We start from the raw sequence: 19,462 nt of genomic DNA, 5'->3' as shown, positions 1-19,462 counted from the left end.
GCTTAACTCTTTTGATTTTTTTAGTGGGAGGAGGGCTTCCATCGTCGTGTGAAGCTGAACCACTAGTCATGAACATACTAGGGATCGACCTTAGCCGTTCCTTGCCACTCCGTGTCGTAAATGGCATATTGGCAAGTTTACGTTTCTCTTCAGCTGATTTAAATGTTTTTTTCAAGGTCATTTTCCTGAACTTTGTCATTTGGGATTGTATGTGCCCTCTATTATGACATTGGGCATCGGCCTTGGCAAACGACGTTGATGGCATGTTATTGTCTATGTCATGACTAGTGGCAGCAGCTTCAGCACTAGGAGGAAGTGGTTCTTGATCTTTCTCTATTTTATTTTTATCGGAGAAAGTTTGGTCCTCCATTTATGTTATATCGATTTGATATATACGTGCGGCTAAACACAGAAAATATTTTTGCTGGAGAGTAGTGCACTTTGTGGGTTACACCAGCCTTTAAGAAATGAGCCAGCCGGCTATTTACTTATGGGACACAGGCGCACGCTTGGCGCTGCTCCTTTGTTGATGCACATGCGGCTACTGCGCACACAATTCACAAACACAGAAAATATTTTTTTTTTTGGTTTGGACTGGAGTGTACTTTGGGGGTTACAGCACCCTTTAACGGTCAAGCCAGCCGGCCCTTTACTTATGACACAGGCGCACGCTTGGCACTACTTTGTTGATGCACGTGCGGCTACTGCGCACACAATTCACAAACACAGAAAATATATTATTTTTTTAGCACTTGGGGGGAGCACCCCTGATGGACAGAGCACCCCCTGGACAACACTACAGCACCCCTTTAGGACTGGGACACTGCACAGGACTTTGGAGTGGACACAGCCCCTATCGACAACTGACTGCACAACACAGTCCAGCCAGCCCCTATGGACAACAGCAGCACAGCACAACCTAGCCAGCCCCTATGGACTTTGTAGGTGTGGACACAGCCCCTATGGACAACAGCAGCACAGCACTACACTGCACTACACTACACAGCCCAGCCAGCCCTAACTCCCACCCTCCCTCTTCACTGTCCACAGCCGAGTGAGAAAATGGCGCCGACGCAGGTACCTTATATAGGATCCAAAACCCGCGAGACTCGGAAGGCGGGATGATGACGTTTTGCCTCGATTTCAGATCCGAGTCAGGCGGGAAAAGTCGAGCCTGACTCGGATCTGCCTCGGCTCGGGGGGGTTCGGATTTCAGAAATCCGAACCCGCTCACCCCTAATCTGTACCTGCCCTTCTTTATCTGACAGGAACCCAACCACTCCCAGCCATATCACTCCGCCTCTTCATCTCCTGTGCATCCCACACATTTGGGCACATCCCCACCGCAGAGAAAAGAGTACCACATAAACTGTCATATAAATACATGAAACATATATGCTTTTTTCATAAATTGTACATACATTTTACCTCAAAGTAACCATTTCATATATAGAAATCATGAATTGCTATACATATATATATTTACTATAGACTCTAAAATTAATTATTAATAGATACCCTCATATATGTATTTTTATTAATGCAACCTTTAACCTGTTTCACTAACGCCAGCATGCATGCGGAAGGATGGCGGGATGCATGGCATGCGGAAGGGTGGCGGGATGCATGGCATGCGGAAGGGTGGCGGGATGCATGGCATGCGGAAGGGTGGCGGGATGCATGGCATGCGGAAGGATGGCGGGATGCATGGCATGCGGAAGGATAGCGGGATGCATGGCATGCGGAAGGGTGGCGGGATGCATCGTATCCTGAATGCCGTGCATCCCAACCTTACACACGTAAGCTGCATACACACACAATGATTTTGTTACCAACGATTTTCTGTCAGATTATCTGTCAGATTTTTTAAAGTGTAATGAACGATTTTTATGAACTACAAACGATTTTTGCATATTCCCTTAATAAAAATCGTTGAGTTGACAAGTCTGACTGAACTACAAACGTGAACGCGCATGAACGATTATCGTTCATCGTTTGACTCAGAAAGTGAACGATTTTTTTAAACGATATAGTTTAACGATAATCGTTCCAAAAATCGTTGTGTGTGTATGCAGCTGTACCATTTGGTGTCACAGCTGCACAGAAAATATTGGAAATGATGCAATGTAAGCTGATTATCGAGTAGAAGTATTTGCTTATGACGTTTTGGTGCATGGGCGGAACATGATGCAGGCCCTCATAACCTGCTGGAACATTAAAGAGAGAAACAACTGAAATTCAACACCGCCAAAAAAAAATAAAAAATAGCAGAACCAGACGTCCCCTTAATTTCCGACAGCAGTCGCCTACCCTCCAACATGACCCGTTCCATTAGGTACAAAACACTCTGCTCCTGGACTTCCCATCTAATGTATTATTGCAGTCACCTGTGTTGAACTAGGTAATTGATGACACAGGTATTTCAGCACAGGTGTCTGCAATCATACATTAAGAGGGAAGTCCAGGAGCAGAGCATTTTGTACCTAATGGAACGGATCATGTTGGAGGGTCTGCAGTCGCAGCCCTCATAGGCTTCTATGGGGGCTGCAAAGCTGTCAGATTTACCGAGCTACAGAGTGCAAAGTATTCTGGAGTGTGACCCTGGCAGCTAACGCCATCTGAAGATGGCATTAACCACTGCAGCCTTGGGCTACAGAACGCAGACAACACCTGAAGAGGGTTCCTCCGGAATCCTCCCCGGCAATGGCCGCTGCACATGCGTAATCAGCGGACCAATCATGTACAGTAGCGCGCTGGGGTCCTGACACAGTAGTGAAGTGTCCACTAATGCGATCACTTCACTACTAATTAGGGGTGTGCACCGGCCACTTTTCGTGTTTTGGTTTTGGATCTGGATCTTTCTTTGTGTTTTGGATCTGGATTGGTTTTGGGGGTTACACCACCCTTTAACAGACAGACGCACGCTTGTCGCTGCTGCCTTGAGGATGCAGGTGCGGCTACAGCCCACACAATTCACAAAGACAGAAAAAAAAAGAAGAATTTTTTATTTTGTGTGGAGCGCACTTTGAGGTTTACACCACCCTTTAACAGACAGACGCAAGCTTGTCGCTGCTGCTTTGAGAATGCAGTTGCGGCTACTGCGCATACATTTCACACACAAACACAGAAAAAAAAGATTATTTTATTTTGGTTGGAGCGCACTTTGGGGGTTACACCACCCTTTAACAGACAGACGCACACTTGTCGCTGCTGCTTTGAGGATGCAGGTGCGGCTACAGCCCACACAATTCACAAAGACAGAAAAAAAAAGATATATATTTTTTTTTTGGAGTGCACTTTGGGGGTTATAGCACCCTTTAACGGACAAGCTATCCGGCCCTTTACTTATGACACAGGCGCACGCTTGGCGCTGCTCCTTTGTTGATGCACGTGCAGCCACAGTGCACACAATTCACAAACACAGAAAATAATTCCTCCACCATTCTATCAGTGGTGACAGTAGACATGTCAGAAATGGACATTGTTGGCACGTCCTTCAGTCCGGACTGGATGTCCAAACCGGCCCTTGACTTATGACACAGACGCACGCTTGGCGTTTCATTTCGCACACAAACAGAAAAAAAAGAATTGTTTATTTTTTGTGGAGTGCACTTTGGGGGTTACACCACCCTTTAAGCACTTAACTGACAAATTCTTTTTCCAAAAACCGCTCAAAAATTGTCGGTTTCTTTTATGATTGAATTAGGTCATGATCATAATTTTAAACTTATCCGTCACTATTTTATTTGAAAAAAATATTTTTTTTAAAACCCAGTATACCATAAAAATAGCAATTTTATGTTATACTGTAGTGATGGCCATTGACAGCTGTACCATCGATGGTTCAACCATCGTTAGAAGCCATCAATTGTTTAGCGATTGGGCAAGATCTGTCTAGACCACAACTGTCGATGTTTCCTAAACATCGATTGAGGGCTACCATCGATGGTGCAACATTGATGGCCACCAGCAATGGCAAACCACTTGATTTCAGTCAGGCCATCGATGTTTGCAAACCATCGATGGTCGGTTGCCATCCCTAATCAGAGGCTCTGCGACATATAGATAGATTTTATATATATATATATATATATATATATATATAATCTATGTTCACTCCAGCTCCGGCGTGAGGCAGGGCGCCGGAGCTAAAGAGGGCAGCGACTGAGAAGGGGGCGTGGTCATCGAAAAGGGGGCGTTTCTATAAGACGCGTCCCCTTTTCGTCACTCTTGGGGGCGTGCCCGGCACTTACGGACACGCCGGGCAGCCCCCAAGCCCTGCAGACAGGGAGAATAGATGCCGGGCGCATGCGCCCGGCGTCTATTCTCCGGCGGTGACCGGGTCACCGCACATTTCTTCACCCACGGGACACTGCGACCCGCGGGTGAAGACAGCTCCCGCTGGCTGTTAGGGCAGGGCGCTTTTTGCCTTCCAGAAGGAGGGCAGGGCGCCGCGCCCCGCTAGAACAGCCTAGCGGGAACGCTATATATGTATATATATATATATATATATATAGATATATATAGATATATTCAGTCAGGTGCATAAATATTGGGACATTGACAGAGTTTTCATATTTTGGACTCTATTCACCACCACAATGGCTTTGAAATGAAACAAACAAGATGTGCTTTAACTGCAGAATTTCAGATTTAATTTGAGGGTAATTACATCCAAACGGTTTCTATATGTGCCTCCCACTTTTTAAGGGGCCAAAAGTAATGGGACTATCAACTCAAAAGCTATTTCATGGACAGGTGTGGTCTATTCCCTCGTTATTTCATTATCTAGTAAGCAGGTAAAAGGTCTGGAGTTGATTCTAGGTGTGACATTTGCATTTGGAATCAGTTGCTGTCGACTCTCAATATGAGATCCAAAGAGCTGTCACTATCAATGAAGCAAGCCATCATTAGGCTGAAAAATCTAAATAAACCCATCAGAGAGATAGCAAAAACATTAGGTGTGGCCAAATCAACTGTTTGGAACATTCTTAAAAAGAAAGAACGCACCGGAGAGCTCAGCAACACCAAAAGATCCGGAAGACCACGGAAAAGAACTGTGGTGGATGACAGAAGAATTATTTCCCTGGTGAAGAAAAACCCCTTCACAACAGTTGGCCAAATCAAGAACACTCTCCAGGAGGTAGGTGTATATGGGTCAAAGTCAACAAATAAGAGAAGACTTCACAAGAGTGAATATAGAGGGTTTACCACAAGATGTAAACCATTGGTGAGCCTCAAAAACAGGAAGACCAGATTAGAGTTTGCCAAACAACATATAAAAAAGCCATTACAGTTCTGGAACAACATCCTATGGACAGATGAGACAAAGATCAACTTGTACCAGAGTGATGGGAAGAGAAGAGTATGGAGAAGGAAAGGAACTGCTCATGATCCAAAACATACCACCTCATCAGTGAAGCATGGTGGTGGTAGTGTCATGGCGTGGGCATGTATGGCTGCCAATGGAACTGGTTCCCTTGTATTTATTGATGATGTGACTGCGGACAAAATCAGCAGAATGAATTCTGAAGTGTTTCGGGCAATATTATATGCTCATATTCATGAACTCATTGGACGGCGCTTCACAGTGCAGATGGACAATGACCCGAAGCATACTGCAAAAGCAACCAAAGAGTTTTTTAAGGCTAAAAAGTGGAATGTTATCCAATGGCCAAGTCAATCCCCTGACCTGAATCTGATTGAGCATGTATTTCACTTGATGAAGACAAAACTGAAGGGAAAATGCCCCAAGAACAAGCAGGAACTGAAGACATTTGCAGTAGAGGCCTGGCAGAGCATCACCAGGGATGAAACCCAGCGTCTTGTGATGTCTATGCGTTCCAGACTTCAGGCTGTAATTGCCTGCAAAGGATTTGCAACAAAGTATTAAAAAGTGAAAGTTATATTTAGGATTGTTTAGTTTGTCCCATTACTTTTGGCCCCTTAAAAAGTGGGAGGCACATATAGAAACCGTTGTAATTCCTACACCATTCACCTGATTTGGATGTAATTACCCTCAAATTAAATCTGAAAGTCTGCAGTTAGAGCACATCTTGTTTGTTTCATTTCAAAGCCATTGTGGTGGTGAATAGAGGCCAAAATATGAAATTTCTGTCAATGTCCCAATATTTATGCACCTGACTGTATATATATATTTAGATATATATATAGATATATATATATATAGATAGATAGATATATTCGATACAGATATATATATATTATATATATATAGATATATTCGATATAGAGATATATATATATTATATATATATATAGATATATATATATATATCTATATCATATATATATATAGATATATATATATATATATATCTATATCAAACATCGATATATATATATATATATATATATATATATCGTATATATATATATATACACTGCTCCTGCTTACACACACATATGTGTGTATATGTATACATATGCATATATGTGTGTGTGTATATATATATATATATATACACACACACACATATATACATATATATGTACATATATATTATATATACATATATATGTATACACATATTTTATAACTATTTTATATTTTGCCCGATCACTGTGGCCAGCAGTGATCGGGACACATGGGGACTTGGGGAGGTGGAGCTGAGGCCGGAAAGGAGTGGGAGGGGCTGCTGGGGTACATAGCAGCAGCGGCGGCTACCAGAGTCGCTGCTGCTGCTGACTGCACAGTGATCTCCCTGATCACTGTGATCCGGAGCCGCAGCGGGAGGGTGTCCCGCTAGCGGCCCGGCTACATAGCAGCAGCGGCGGCTACCAGAGCCGCCGCTGCTGCTTCTCTCACACAGTGATCTCACTGATCACTGTGATCCGGAGCCGCAGCGGGAGGGTGTCCCGCTAGCGGCTCCGCTACATAACAGCAGCGGCAGCTACCAGAGCCGCCGCTACTGCCTATTATTGAAATGGCTGCCCGATCACTGCTAGCCACAGTGATCGGGTCACAGCAGCAGCAGCAGCGGCTACATGAGCCGTGGCTGCTGCTTCTAGGGGGGTGCCGCCGGGGCCCGATCACTGTGGCCAGCAGTGATCGGGCCACAAAGGAGGAGGAGGCGCAGGTGTAGAGGGACCGGCAGGTCCCTCTGAGATGGGCAGCTGCTGGAAGTTAACTTCCAGCAAACCGCCCACTGTGTTTCTCTGACTGGCCGTATCAGATACGACCATGTCAGGGAAAGCCCAGTCTGGCATGGTCGTATCTGATACGACTGTGCCAGGCTAGTGGTTAACAGACTTATGGGACACAGGCGCACTCTTGGCGCTGCTCCTTTGTTGATGCACGTGCAGCCACAGTGCACACAATTCACAAACACAGAAAATATTTTTTTATATTGTTTGGAGTGCACTTTGGGGGTTACACCACCCTTTAACAGATGAGCCAGCCGGCCCTTTACTTATGACACAGGCGCACGCTTGGCGCTACTTTGTTGATGCACGTGCGGCTACAGTGCACACAATTCACAAACACAGGAAATAATTTTTTATTTTGTTTGGAGTGCACTTTGGGGGTTACAGCACCCTTTAACGGACAAACCAGCTGGCCCTTTCCTTATGACACAGGCGCACGCTTGGCGTTACTTTGTTGATGCACGTTCGGCTACTGTGCACACAGGGCCTGATTCAGAGCCGGACGCTCTGAACGAGCGCCCGCTCTGAATCAGGGCGTGTTTTTTTTTTTTTGCGAGGCGGCCTCTTGGACGCTCGCATAGCTGTGGGTTACCACCCACAACTTATGCGAGCATCCATGATGATGGTCGCGATGGTCAAGACCATCGTCACCATCAGGCTTGCGACGAGACCCTGCGGTAGAGTCTCGCTGCCGCAAGCCCTGGAGTGATTTTGGCTCTATCAGAGCCAAAATCACTCCCACTGACATCACTAGTGATGTCAGTAGGGCCGGACCCAAACGGTAGGCGTTCCCATGGGAACGCCTCCGTCTGGGCAGCTACGCCCCCGGCACGCCCACCAAAGGGGGCGTGCTGTCAATCACCATCGACAGCATGCCCCCTTTGGTGCGAGACCCATAACGACGGCTACCCCGTCGTTATTCGGGTCTCGCGCATGCGCACGATGGAGGCGCCTCTGTCGTGCGCATGCGCATTTGGGAAACATCAACCCGCTTGCGAGCGTTCAGCGCTCGCGAGCGGGTCTGAATGAGACCCACAATTCACAAATACAGAAAAAAAAAATTTTTTTTTGCAGTGCACTTTGGGGGAGCACCCCTGATGCACAGATCACCCCCTGGACAACACTACAGCACGCCTCTAGGACTACAGCCTTTATGGGACACTGCACAACACAGTCCAGCCAGCCCCTATAGACTTTGGAGTGGACACAGCCCCTATGGACAACTGACTGCACAACACAGCCCAGCAGGCCCCTATGACAGCAGCACAACACAGCCCAGTCAGCCCCTATGGACAACGCAGCACAACACAGCCCAGCCAGCCCTAGCTCCCACCCTCCCTCTTCACTGTCCACAGCCGGATTGAGAAATGGCGCCAACGCGGGGACCTTTTATAGAATCCAAAACCCGCAAGATCCGGAAGGCGGGATGATGACGTTTTGACTCGATTTCAGTTCCGAGTCAGGCAGGAAAAGTCGAGCCTGACTCGGATACGACTCGGATCGGGGGGGCTCAGGGGCGGTTCAGATTTCAGAAATCCGAACCCGCTCATCCCTACTACTAATACACTGCATGTGTTACTTTACACTTTAGGGTAGTGAATAATTTCTTATTGCCACGACCAGCAGCAATAACAAATTACAATCATCGGGGCTAAAACCTGATAATTGATAAATATGCCCTAATGCTCAAAGTGTTTCTCAGACTGCCTAATATCTGAAACATACTTGTCCTCTCCTCAGGGAAGTGTAGATGTGGCCTAATATGTATACAGAACTACAGTAAGTGTACACCCCCAGTGGGGGTAATACAACAGTGGAGGTCCGTGCCTGCAGCTACAGTACTACAGAGAGCAGAGGACATCCCATCACCATTAGGTGTACATTGAAGTAAGCAGGGGAGGAGCAAGGTTCAGAACATGGGGCCCAAAGTGTACCCTTGTTCGCTTCGCTCGCCATGCTTCGGGCACGGTGGCCACAGGTTACTATTCCCACTCTATGTCCACGTGGATAGTAAAACTGCTAGCTCACCGGCCTTGCCCCTCCCCCTGCCGTCGCGGGTCACATGGTTATGACGTCAGAGGTCCTTCTGCCCACTTGAATCTAGCATCAACTGCTGCAATCCGGGGTTGATCCCAGTAGTGGCTGTTACCACAAACACTAGATTGCCGCCAAAGTCCTTTCCACTTATTTCACCCAAAAAGGGGGGTGAGGACAGAGTGCGCTAGTAATATGAAAACAATATATATATTTTGTGGAAAGAACAAAATCAAATGAATACTTTCCTTAAGTATGAATGGTTCTAAAACTGCACAAAAACTTTTTTAGCCTTGAGGAAGAGAGCTTAGACTCTCGAAACGCGTTGGCCTGTGGTTCAGATTAAAGGTGTCAGCTGTGGACATTTCCTGGATTAAACCCGGCATCCTGAAACATCAGTGAAGCATCCGGAGGCTTCCATCTTGTGATTTATTACAAGCTTGTATGCAAGGGGATATCTGGTAATTATACACCTGATAACCATTTCCTTCAATTGGAGTATATAATACTGGATTTATTTTTTCTAAAAATGTTTTTGTGCAGTTTTATAATTTTCTTATGTGAATAAATTATATTTTAAGTGGATTACACTATGGTTCCCTGTGTTTTTATGTCTTTTATGACACTGGATAAGAAGACAGGAAGTACACAGATGTAGAACCATTCATACTTAAGGAAAGTATTCATTTGATTTTGTTCTTTCCATAAAATATATATATTGTTTTCATATTGATACTAGCGCACTCTGGCCTCACCCCCCTTTTTGTGTTTCTATATTTAGTTGGAGTTATCTAAGGGTACAACTCTTGTTGAGGATAGGGGTGCAGCTTGAAGTATCTTGGGGCGCCTGAATATACACTACACCTTCTAGATATTATTTCACCCAAGCCTGCACCTGTTGCCATGAAACAGATGGAGGGTAGCAGAGTGGCAGGTCTCTCCAGGTTTGACATAAAGTTGCTGGCATGTATAGGGTAAGTATGGATGTATCAGAGAGAAACTGGTACCTTGCTTAGGGCCCAATGGCTTCTTAATCCGGCCCTGATTACAGTTAGATCCCACATGGGGTATAACTGTTATCAAAGCGGCTTTCTCATACTATAACCAAAACCAATCAGAGAGAAGCTGCTCTGTATTGGTCAGTAGTTGACAAGTAAGTGTTTTGTTTTCCTCAGTGGATTAAAAGCAGAAACAAATAAGAGTAACTACCTGGACTAAGGTGAATAGATCATTGGGTAAAGAACACAGCAGGGTGATAATGTGCCCTCAGACAGCCCCGTCCCGTGCACAGGTGATATGCCGTGACGTCCCGAGGATGCATGTCCCATGTAGGCGCAGAGTAATATATTTCTATACATATATTTGAGATAAACCTAAACCCAAGTGTGGGCGTCTTAATTCTTACATATATAGGGAAGGAGCTTGTACACACTAATTTTCACGCTGCTGCATTTACTTTTGCACGCGGCATGGAATCAGGCCCATAGTGTTCACGCTAGGCTCTCGCAGCCAGCACTTCATTGCCACACAGTCACTGACTGAGTCCGGGAGCCATCACGAAGCATCAGGAGATGGGTTGGAATAAAGGGCCAGGAGACTGGCCACAACCCAGCCCACAAAAGACGCACACCATTCACAGATCAGGAGAGAAGACTCTGGGACTCCTGATCAATGTCACCATTGGCCCGCCACCTGGGAGCCATACAGACTCAAAGCTTCTGCCACCCACGAGGCATGCAATGGAGAGACGAGCCGCTTGTAGCTGCCCAGTTGACAGAGAGATAGCAAATCAGCTGTAAAGTACTACACATAGGACCTGATTCAGACCCGGTCGCTAAGTTGCACTGGCTCGCTCTGAGCGATTTTCACCCGTCTACGTATGCGTATTATTCGCAGTGCGCGTGCGCGATCTGTTTTTGGTTGCTCATAAGTCATTATCAGGTTGCTACTTTGAGTGACAGATAGTACCGTTTGTGGGTGGTAACTGGGGAAGGTGCTTCGAAACGGGGGAGTGGTGTTGCGGATGCAGGCGTGTCAGGCCGCCAAAATGCTGTTTAAAAGACGTGCATAATTAGCAACGTAGCGTCATTGTACACGCCACCTGCATGTATTTCAGCCCGCACTGATCGCTGTGCTTGCGGCAGGGTAAGGCAAGCTCAAGGGCTGCGAGCAGCTCCAATGGCTCTCTATGGTCCCGATTAATCCTACAGTTCCCGGAGATGACGCGTTTTGCGAGTGGCAAGGGGGCGTCTTTATACACTTGCGAGCTCACTTTGCCGTAGCTCGCTAAAGCATAGTGGGCGTCCTTACGCGACACAGTGCGAGCAAAGTAATAAAAACGCAAATGGAGCCCATGTCATTATACACTCAATAATGTAACATTAAACATGCATTTACCCAGGTCTTTATCAGATGTCATATCTCTTGGGGGTCTATTCATCATTACATAATTATCAATAGTCATAATTACGTCTTGAACTCGCTGCGAGTTCAAAGAACCATTCGGAGGCATTCACTTCCAAAAAACTGCTCTTTCTGCGGAGCCAGTTTTTCAGAATTGTGATACTTTTCCCTTTAATCCTAACTGTCTCCGCTCCCAGCCCGCTGGCTCTGCCCCCCTCCTCTCACTTGAGCTCGGCTGCCCGCCCCGCAGCCTGTCCCCGGTTTCTCCCCTCTCCCAGCCGGCACTTGCTCCCCACATCTCCTCTCTCACTGCCCGGAGCTCCACCCTGTGTTTCCCCTGTTAGTGCCCAGACCTCCTCCCCGTGTGTCCGCTTTGCTTCTTGGTGTCAGCGGTCAGTTCGTCCCCCCTGTGTATCCCCACTCACTGCCCGACCTCCTCCACGTGTCTGCCATCTCCTCCTGTATCCGCTAGTGTCAGCGTTCAGCTCCCATCTCCCTTGATGAGAGCTGCCAGCGGTACTGAAGTAAGAGACAAGGATCAGTGATAGGAGGGAGCCTCCGGAGGCAGGTAAGATAGCCTGTTGGAATTATGGAGGGCAGGAGGGAGGGAGGGAGATGAAGCAGACAGCCACCAAAAGCAGTGGGGATAGAGCAGGGAAGGATCTGAAAACATTCCTCCCTACACTTGTGAATGCCTTCAGGGGCCTGTACGCTATCTCAGGGTGGCATACAGTTTCACAGTCAAGTTCCGAAAAAAATGCTTTTTCGGAGCATGATGAATGGCATAATTTGCACTCAAGCTCCGAAAATATTGTATTTTCAGAGCTTGATGAATTCTGTCTCCATATTAGTGTATGGGGACAGCTGGCCATTCCGCAAGAGATATCTGTGATATCTCCTGCTTTACCCTCTTGATGAATGGCCCGATAACTTAATTTTTACCTACTTCTGTAAAAATTAAGTGATGATGAATAGGCCCCATAGTTCTGATATATTACCTACTGTAATAATTTACCTGTGACCCTAATAAAGTTTAAGCATTTTATTTATTTTATTTAATGCCACACAGTAGTCCTTTCCATTCATAATGTGCCCAACATGACAAACTGACAAACACCCTTCAAGTAAAGAAAAAAACGTTATCAGGTGTGGTTAAAGGGAACTTCTCAGGACATGTAATTTTATATGGCAAATTATTCACTACTGTTTGGCATAAAATTAATGGAATGGACTATAGTGTGGCACAAGATGAATGGAATGGACTACTGTGTGGCATAAAATGTATGGAATGGACTATTGTGTGGCATAAAATGAGTGGAATGGATTACTATGTGGCATAAGATGAATAGAATAGACTACTGTGTGGCACAATATGAATGGAATGGTCTACTGCGTGGCATAATACTGTGTGGCTTAAGATGATAGAACAGACTACTGTGTGGCATAAGATGAATGGAATAGACTACTGTATGGCTTTAGATGAACATAATGGACTACTGTGTGGCATAACATGAATGGGATAGACTTAATGGCTTAAGATTAATGGAATGGAATACTGTGTGGCTTAAAATGAATGGAATGGAATGCTGTGTGGCTTAAGATGAATGGAATACTGTGTGGCTTAAAATGAATGGAATGGAATACTGTGTGGCTTAAGATGAATGGAGTGGAATACTGTGTGGCTTAAGATGAATGGAATGGAATACTGTGTGGCTTAAGATGAATGGAGTGGAATACTGTGTGGCATAAGATGAATGGCATACTGTGTGGCTTTAACTGAATGGAATGAAATACTGTGTGGCTTAAAATGAATGGAATACTGTGTGGCATAAGATTAATGGAATGGAATACTGTGTGGCTTAAGATGAATGGAATGGAATACTGTGTGGCTTAAGATGAATGGAATGGAATACTGTGTGGCTTAAGATGAATGGAGTGGAATACTGTGTGGCATAAGATGAATGGAATGGAATACTGTGTGGCTTAAAATGAATGGAATGGAATACTGTGTGACACAAGATGAATGGAATGAACTACTGTGTGGAATAATATGAATTGAATGGAATTGACTGGAATACTGTGTGGTACAAGGTGAATGGAATGGACTTCTAGGTTGCACAATATGAATAGAATGGACTACTGTGTGGCATGATGTGAATTAGGGGCTCTACTGTGTGGCATGTGAGTTTTATAATATATATATATATATAACATGAAGCGGCTACTAAAAGATATCGCTTCACATCGATGCGATATGTAGTGATATATAGTGAAGTTTAGTAGCCATTCATGTACACTTACCTGTCCATCGTCTTTGATCCCTGTAGTGCAGTGAGAAGACAGATCTGCTCCTCACTGCGCATGCCCCGGTGTCTGAGCGTAGCAGGTCACCTCAGACCTGCTGCAGTGGACACTGGGAAAAGGGGTGCCGGACAGACAGCAGGGAAGTATGCAACTTCCCTACTCTGTCCAGCTTGCGGTAACAGATAACGCTATCCTCAGATGGCGAACCAGTACCGCAGGAGGGGACGGAAAATCTGAGCTCTCCGTTCCTTCATGAATCCCACTCACCATACAATAGTAGATGCGGGGTTCCTCACTACCTCCTCAGCGGCTTTGTGCATGTGTGACCCAGCCGGGCCGACGGGGAGAAGGTAAATAGCACAGCTACTTCTGTAGCTGCAATACTAACCACGGGGACAGCAGCTTTTCGGAGCAGCTGTCCCCGCACTGGAGCAATGATGAATTGCTCCGGTGTCATGTTTCCCCCGCTGCGAGTTGGATACTTAAGTATCCCTCGCAGTGAAATCAATACTTAATCATCGGGGGCCTACGACGATGACTAGGCCCCATAATATGGTGCATAATTTAAGGCATTTTCCCTAATGGAAATTACATGTACCCTTACTCACACCATTGAGCATCCCTTAAAATTGCATTATCCCCATGCCTTTAACTAATTTCAATAATATAGCTGCAATGTGTTTTTGCATTGCTTTTACAACATTAGGGGGGATATTTAGTAAAGTGCGGGTTTTTAGAAGTGGAGATGTTGCCCATAGCAGCCAATCAGATTCTAATTATCATTTATCTAGCACCTACTAAAAAATAATAGCTAGAATCTGGTTGCTATGGGCAACATCTCCACTTCTAAACACCCGCACTTTAGTAAATAAACCTATAGGTGTTATTAAGATGCCTCACTCCACCCAACGCCTTCTCCTGCCCTGTGCACACTTCTATTCCTCTGCAGGCACTAGCACCTTGCTCTGTAAACCTAGGAGCTCATTCAGACCCGCTAGCAAGATGCGATCGCTTGTTGGCAAAAAGGGTCCGGATATGTAAATGATTTGCTCGCACTGCGTCGCGTAAGGACGCCCACTATGTTTTAGCTAGCTACGGCAAAGTGCATTCGCAAGTGTCTAAAGACGCCCCCTTGCCTCTCGCAACACACGTCATCTCCAGGAAATGAAGGATTAATCGGGACCATCGTGAGCCATCGGAGCTGCTCGCAGCCCTTGGGGTTACCTTACCCTGCCGCAAGCACAGCTATCAGCGCTGACTGAAATACATGCGGGGGACGTGTACCATGACGCTACATTGCTAATTATGCACGCCCTTTAAAAGGCGTTTGGGCGGCCTGACATTCCTGCATTCGCACATCCTCTCCCCCGTTCACAAACACCTTCCCCTGTTACCACTCACAAACGGCCCTATCTGTCACTCAAAGTAGCGACCTGATAGTGGCTTACGAGCTACAAAAATCAGATCGCAACGAATGACTTGCGCACGCGCACTGCGAATTATATACGCATGCGCAGATGGGTGAAAATCGCTCCCAGCTAGCATGCCTTAGCTAGCAGGTCTGAATCAGGTCCCTAGTGTATATTGTTATGAGAAAATTCAGGTGCACTGGCACAAATCAAAGTGCACAACACTGGGACCAAATTGACCTTAGCCAATTTGTGCTTTATAGATCTTTATAGATCGCTTCCATTGGCTGGTTCACTGTGACAAGCACACACTTCCAATCTGTAATACCGTAGACTGAGGTCAGCAGTGTAAAATCAATGTATTTGCTAGAATGACTGATATATGGAGCTTGTGTCCACTGTACAGTGAGTTAAAACACATCTTGGAGAATAAAGAATATGGTAAATCAGTCAGGGGAACAATTGCATAATACTTTTCATCTACAAAAAGGAAGAGAGAAGACCCGAGCTAACCTGCACCTGCCCTAGTCAGGACTCAGGGTGTCATTGGATGCAGATCCAGCATTCTAACAGCTTGCCCTAGCAGTCTACTGCAGAACTCGCCAACCTTTGGCAATCTGGCTGAACATCTGGGGGGTGCCACAGGCATAGCTGTCAATGCTGGAATATAATTTACTCTGACACTTTGCCACTGGGCCAGACGCAATTTATATATCACACAAGTGGTGCATGCTATGTGGGAATGGGTTACGAAAAAAACATATAAAGAACTCTAAAGATTGTCCTTAGCGAAGTGGTACTGTGCAGTTTATAATATACACGGAGTACGATATTGAATCAGAACAAAGTTAAGTGATACTGTGCTTCTGTCCGTGCACACACAATAATAACAGGCACAAGAGATTACATCCAGTTTTCAGACGAGAAGTGGTACTGTGCCAGTGTCCAAACACAGAGAATATTATTTTGGGCCCAATTGATGAAAGGGAAATAGCACCCATTTTCAGTTAGGGCATTTCGCTCTCTATTACAGGGTGATAGGAAAAACCCAAAAGAGAAGTTATATGTTGCAATCCTCTTATCACTGTCACTATCTATAGCAGGAAATAATCAGTGAAAAAAATGTGATAAAGGGCTCTAGGGCGGGATGTACTAAGGGCGAAAATGCGGTAAAACCCCTGAAAATAGCGTTTTCGGGGGATTTACCGCATTCCCCATATGTACGAAGCAGGCTTCGTCCCGATGGGTAACGCCACCTTCTGCTTACTACATATCGCCGCTATTCATTATGTAAATTATCGGGGTCCAAGCTGACCCAGAAGATTAACATTTCAACTGGCGGCGAGCGCTGGAGCAATTCATCATTGCTCCGACGCAGAGACAGCTGATCCAAAAATCAGCTGTCTCCCCGAACTTTTCGGTGCGTGTTTCCCATAGGGAAGGAGCGGGTTGCAGGAGCAATAGCCATCTGGAGACATTGTATTTTTGGTGCTTGATGAATTTAGGTCCCCATACTAGTGTATGGGGACAGCGGGGACAGATCATTAGAGAAAGGTAAGCAGGAGATATCTGGTATCTCCTACTTTACCTTTTTGATGAATGATCCGGACACTTATTTTCTATAAAAGCAAGTGAAAATGTTCATTTGTAGAAATTAAGTCATAATGAATAGACCCCATATAGATCCAGTGCTTCTCAAATCAAGTCCTCGGGACACACTAACTGGGCATGTTTTCCAAATCTCCTTGCTGGAGCACAGATCCTGGTGGTTCTAATTGTTTTACTTGCGATTCTTTGAGGACACCTGGAAATTATCTGTCCTAAGGACTGGATTGAAAAAGTACTGGTGTAATATAAAATGTATTCTCTCTGCACCAGTCCAGTTAATGTCCTCTGCTAAAGAAAGTGCTAAAAGAGACATATGACAAGCGCTTACCAACACGTAGAGATGACAGCAGTGCGGCACCAGGGGAGGTGAGACTCAGGAGCAGTAGGAGGAGCGGAGCTCCCAGCTCAGGTTGCAGCATCTTCTTCTACTCCTCATGGAGACGGATCGAGGCGCAGCCAGGCTGACACCACCTGAGGGGACAAAAATGTGTGTTACAACAATTGTGGGGACAAACACCAGTGTGACACTACTTGTGGAGACAGAACAGTGTGACACTACTTGTGGAGACAGAGGACAGTGTGACATTACTTGTGGAGACAGAAGACAGTGTGACACTACTTGTGGAGACAGAACAGTGTGACACTACTTGTGGAGACAGAAGACAGTGTGACACTACTTGTGGAGACAGAACAGTGTGACATTACTTGTGGAGACAGAAGATAGTGTGACACTACTTGTGGAGACAGAGAACAGTGTGAAACTACTTGTGGAGACAGAAGACAGTGTGACACTACTTGTGGAGACAGAACAGTGTGACATTACTTGTGGAGACAGAAGATAGTGTGACACTACTTGTGGAGACAGAGAACAGTGTGACACTACTTGTGGAGACAGAAGACAGTGTGACATTTCTTGTGGAGACAGAAGACAGTGTGACACTACTTGCGGAGACAGAAGACAGTGTGACACTACTTGCGGAGACAGAAGACAGTGTGACACTACTTGTGGAGACAGAAGACAGTGGAACACTACTTGTGGAGACAGAAGACAGTGTGACACTTCTTGTGGAGACAGAGTACAGTGTGACATTTCTTGTGGAGACAGAGGGGGTCATTCAGACCTGCTCGCGAGCGCAGGACGCTCGCATGCGGGTCGATGTTACCCCAATGCGCATGCGCACGACGGAGGGAGCTCCGTCGTGCGCATGCGCGAGACCCGGACAGCGACAGCCAAGCTGTCGCTCCGGGTCTCGCACCAAAGGGGGCGTGCTGTCGATGGTGACCCATGGGAACGCCTACCGTCTGGGTCCGGCCCCACTGACATCGCTAGTGCTGTCAGTGGGAGTGATTTTGGCTCTGATAGAGCCAAAATCACTCCAGGGCTTGCGGTCACCGAGACCCTACCGCAGGGTCTCGTTGCAAGCCCGATGGTCGCGATGGTGAAGACCATCGCGACCATTTTTTTGTCCGTTCGCATATGCTGTGGGTGGTCACCCACAGCTATGTGAGCGGCCAGGAGGCCGCTCCATTTTTAGGTAGGAGGACACTGAATCAGAGCGAGCGCTCTGGTCAGAGCGTCCGGCTCTGAATCAGGCCCAGAGAATAGTGTGATGCTGCTTGTGGAGACAGAGGACAGTGTGACACTACTAGTGCAGACAGAGGACAGTGTGACACTACTTGTGGAGACAGAAGACAGTGTGACACTACTTGTGGACACAGAGGACAGTGTGACATTTCTTGTGGAGACAGAGGACAGTGTGACGCTACTTGTGGAGACAGAGCACAGTGTGACGCTACTTGTGGAGACAGCACAGTGTGACACTACTAGTGCAGACAGAGGACAGCATGACACTACTAGTGCAGACAGGACAGTGTGACACTACTAGTGCAGACAGAGGGCAGCGTGACACTACTTGTGGATACAGAGGACAGTGTGACACTACTAGTGCAGACAGAGGACAGCGTGACACTAATAGTGCAGACAGAGGACAGTGTGACACTGCTAGTGCAGACAGAGGACAGTGTGACACTACTAGTGCAGACAGAGGACAGTGTGACCATACTTGTGAAGACAGAGGACAGCATGATACTATTGTGGAAACAGTGCACACTGTGACACTAAAGTGGAGACAGAGTACAATGTGCCACTATTTGTGGAGAAAGAAGACAGCATGATGCTATTTGTGGAGATTGTGACACTACTTCTGGAGACAGAGGACAGCGTGATGCTATTTATGGAGACAGAGGACAGTGTGATGCTGCTTGTGGAGACAGGGGACATGTTAACACTACTTGTGGAAAGAGAGGACAGTGTGACACTACTTGTTGAGACAGAAGACAGCATGATGCTACCTGTGAAAGGAGAGGACAGCATGATTCTACTTGAGGAGACAGAGGACAGTGTGACACTACTTGTTGAGATAGAAGACAGCATGATGCTAATTGTGAAAAGAGAGGACATGGTGACACTACTTGAGGAGACAGAGGACAGTGTGACATTACTTGTGTAGACAGAGGACAGTGTGATGCTGCTTGGG

At 46.2% G+C, this 19,462-nt stretch overlaps 1 protein-coding gene across 4 annotated transcripts in view; it reads right to left on the bottom strand.

Annotated features, from left to right (window-relative positions):
- The window catches only part of GRIK5 (glutamate ionotropic receptor kainate type subunit 5), a 344,326-nt gene that overhangs the window by 181,921 nt on the left and 142,943 nt on the right, over positions 1–19,462 (bottom strand). For all 4 annotated transcript variants that reach the window (XM_088453192.1, XM_088453187.1, XM_088453185.1 and 1 more), the window contains exon 2: positions 17,254–17,396. In XM_088453192.1, the coding sequence (XP_088309318.1) occupies positions 17,254–17,344 (91 nt within the window). In that variant the 5' untranslated portion in view covers positions 17,345–17,396. The remainder of the gene's footprint in view (positions 1–17,253; positions 17,397–19,462) is intronic.

Source organism: Taudactylus pleione, unplaced genomic scaffold (assembly GCF_031769625.1).
Source record: "Taudactylus pleione unplaced genomic scaffold, aTauple2 ptg000572l, whole genome shotgun sequence".
NCBI classification, from domain to species: Eukaryota; Metazoa; Chordata; class Amphibia; order Anura; family Myobatrachidae; genus Taudactylus; species Taudactylus pleione.
This window is presented reverse-complemented; position numbering and strand designations above follow the sequence as displayed.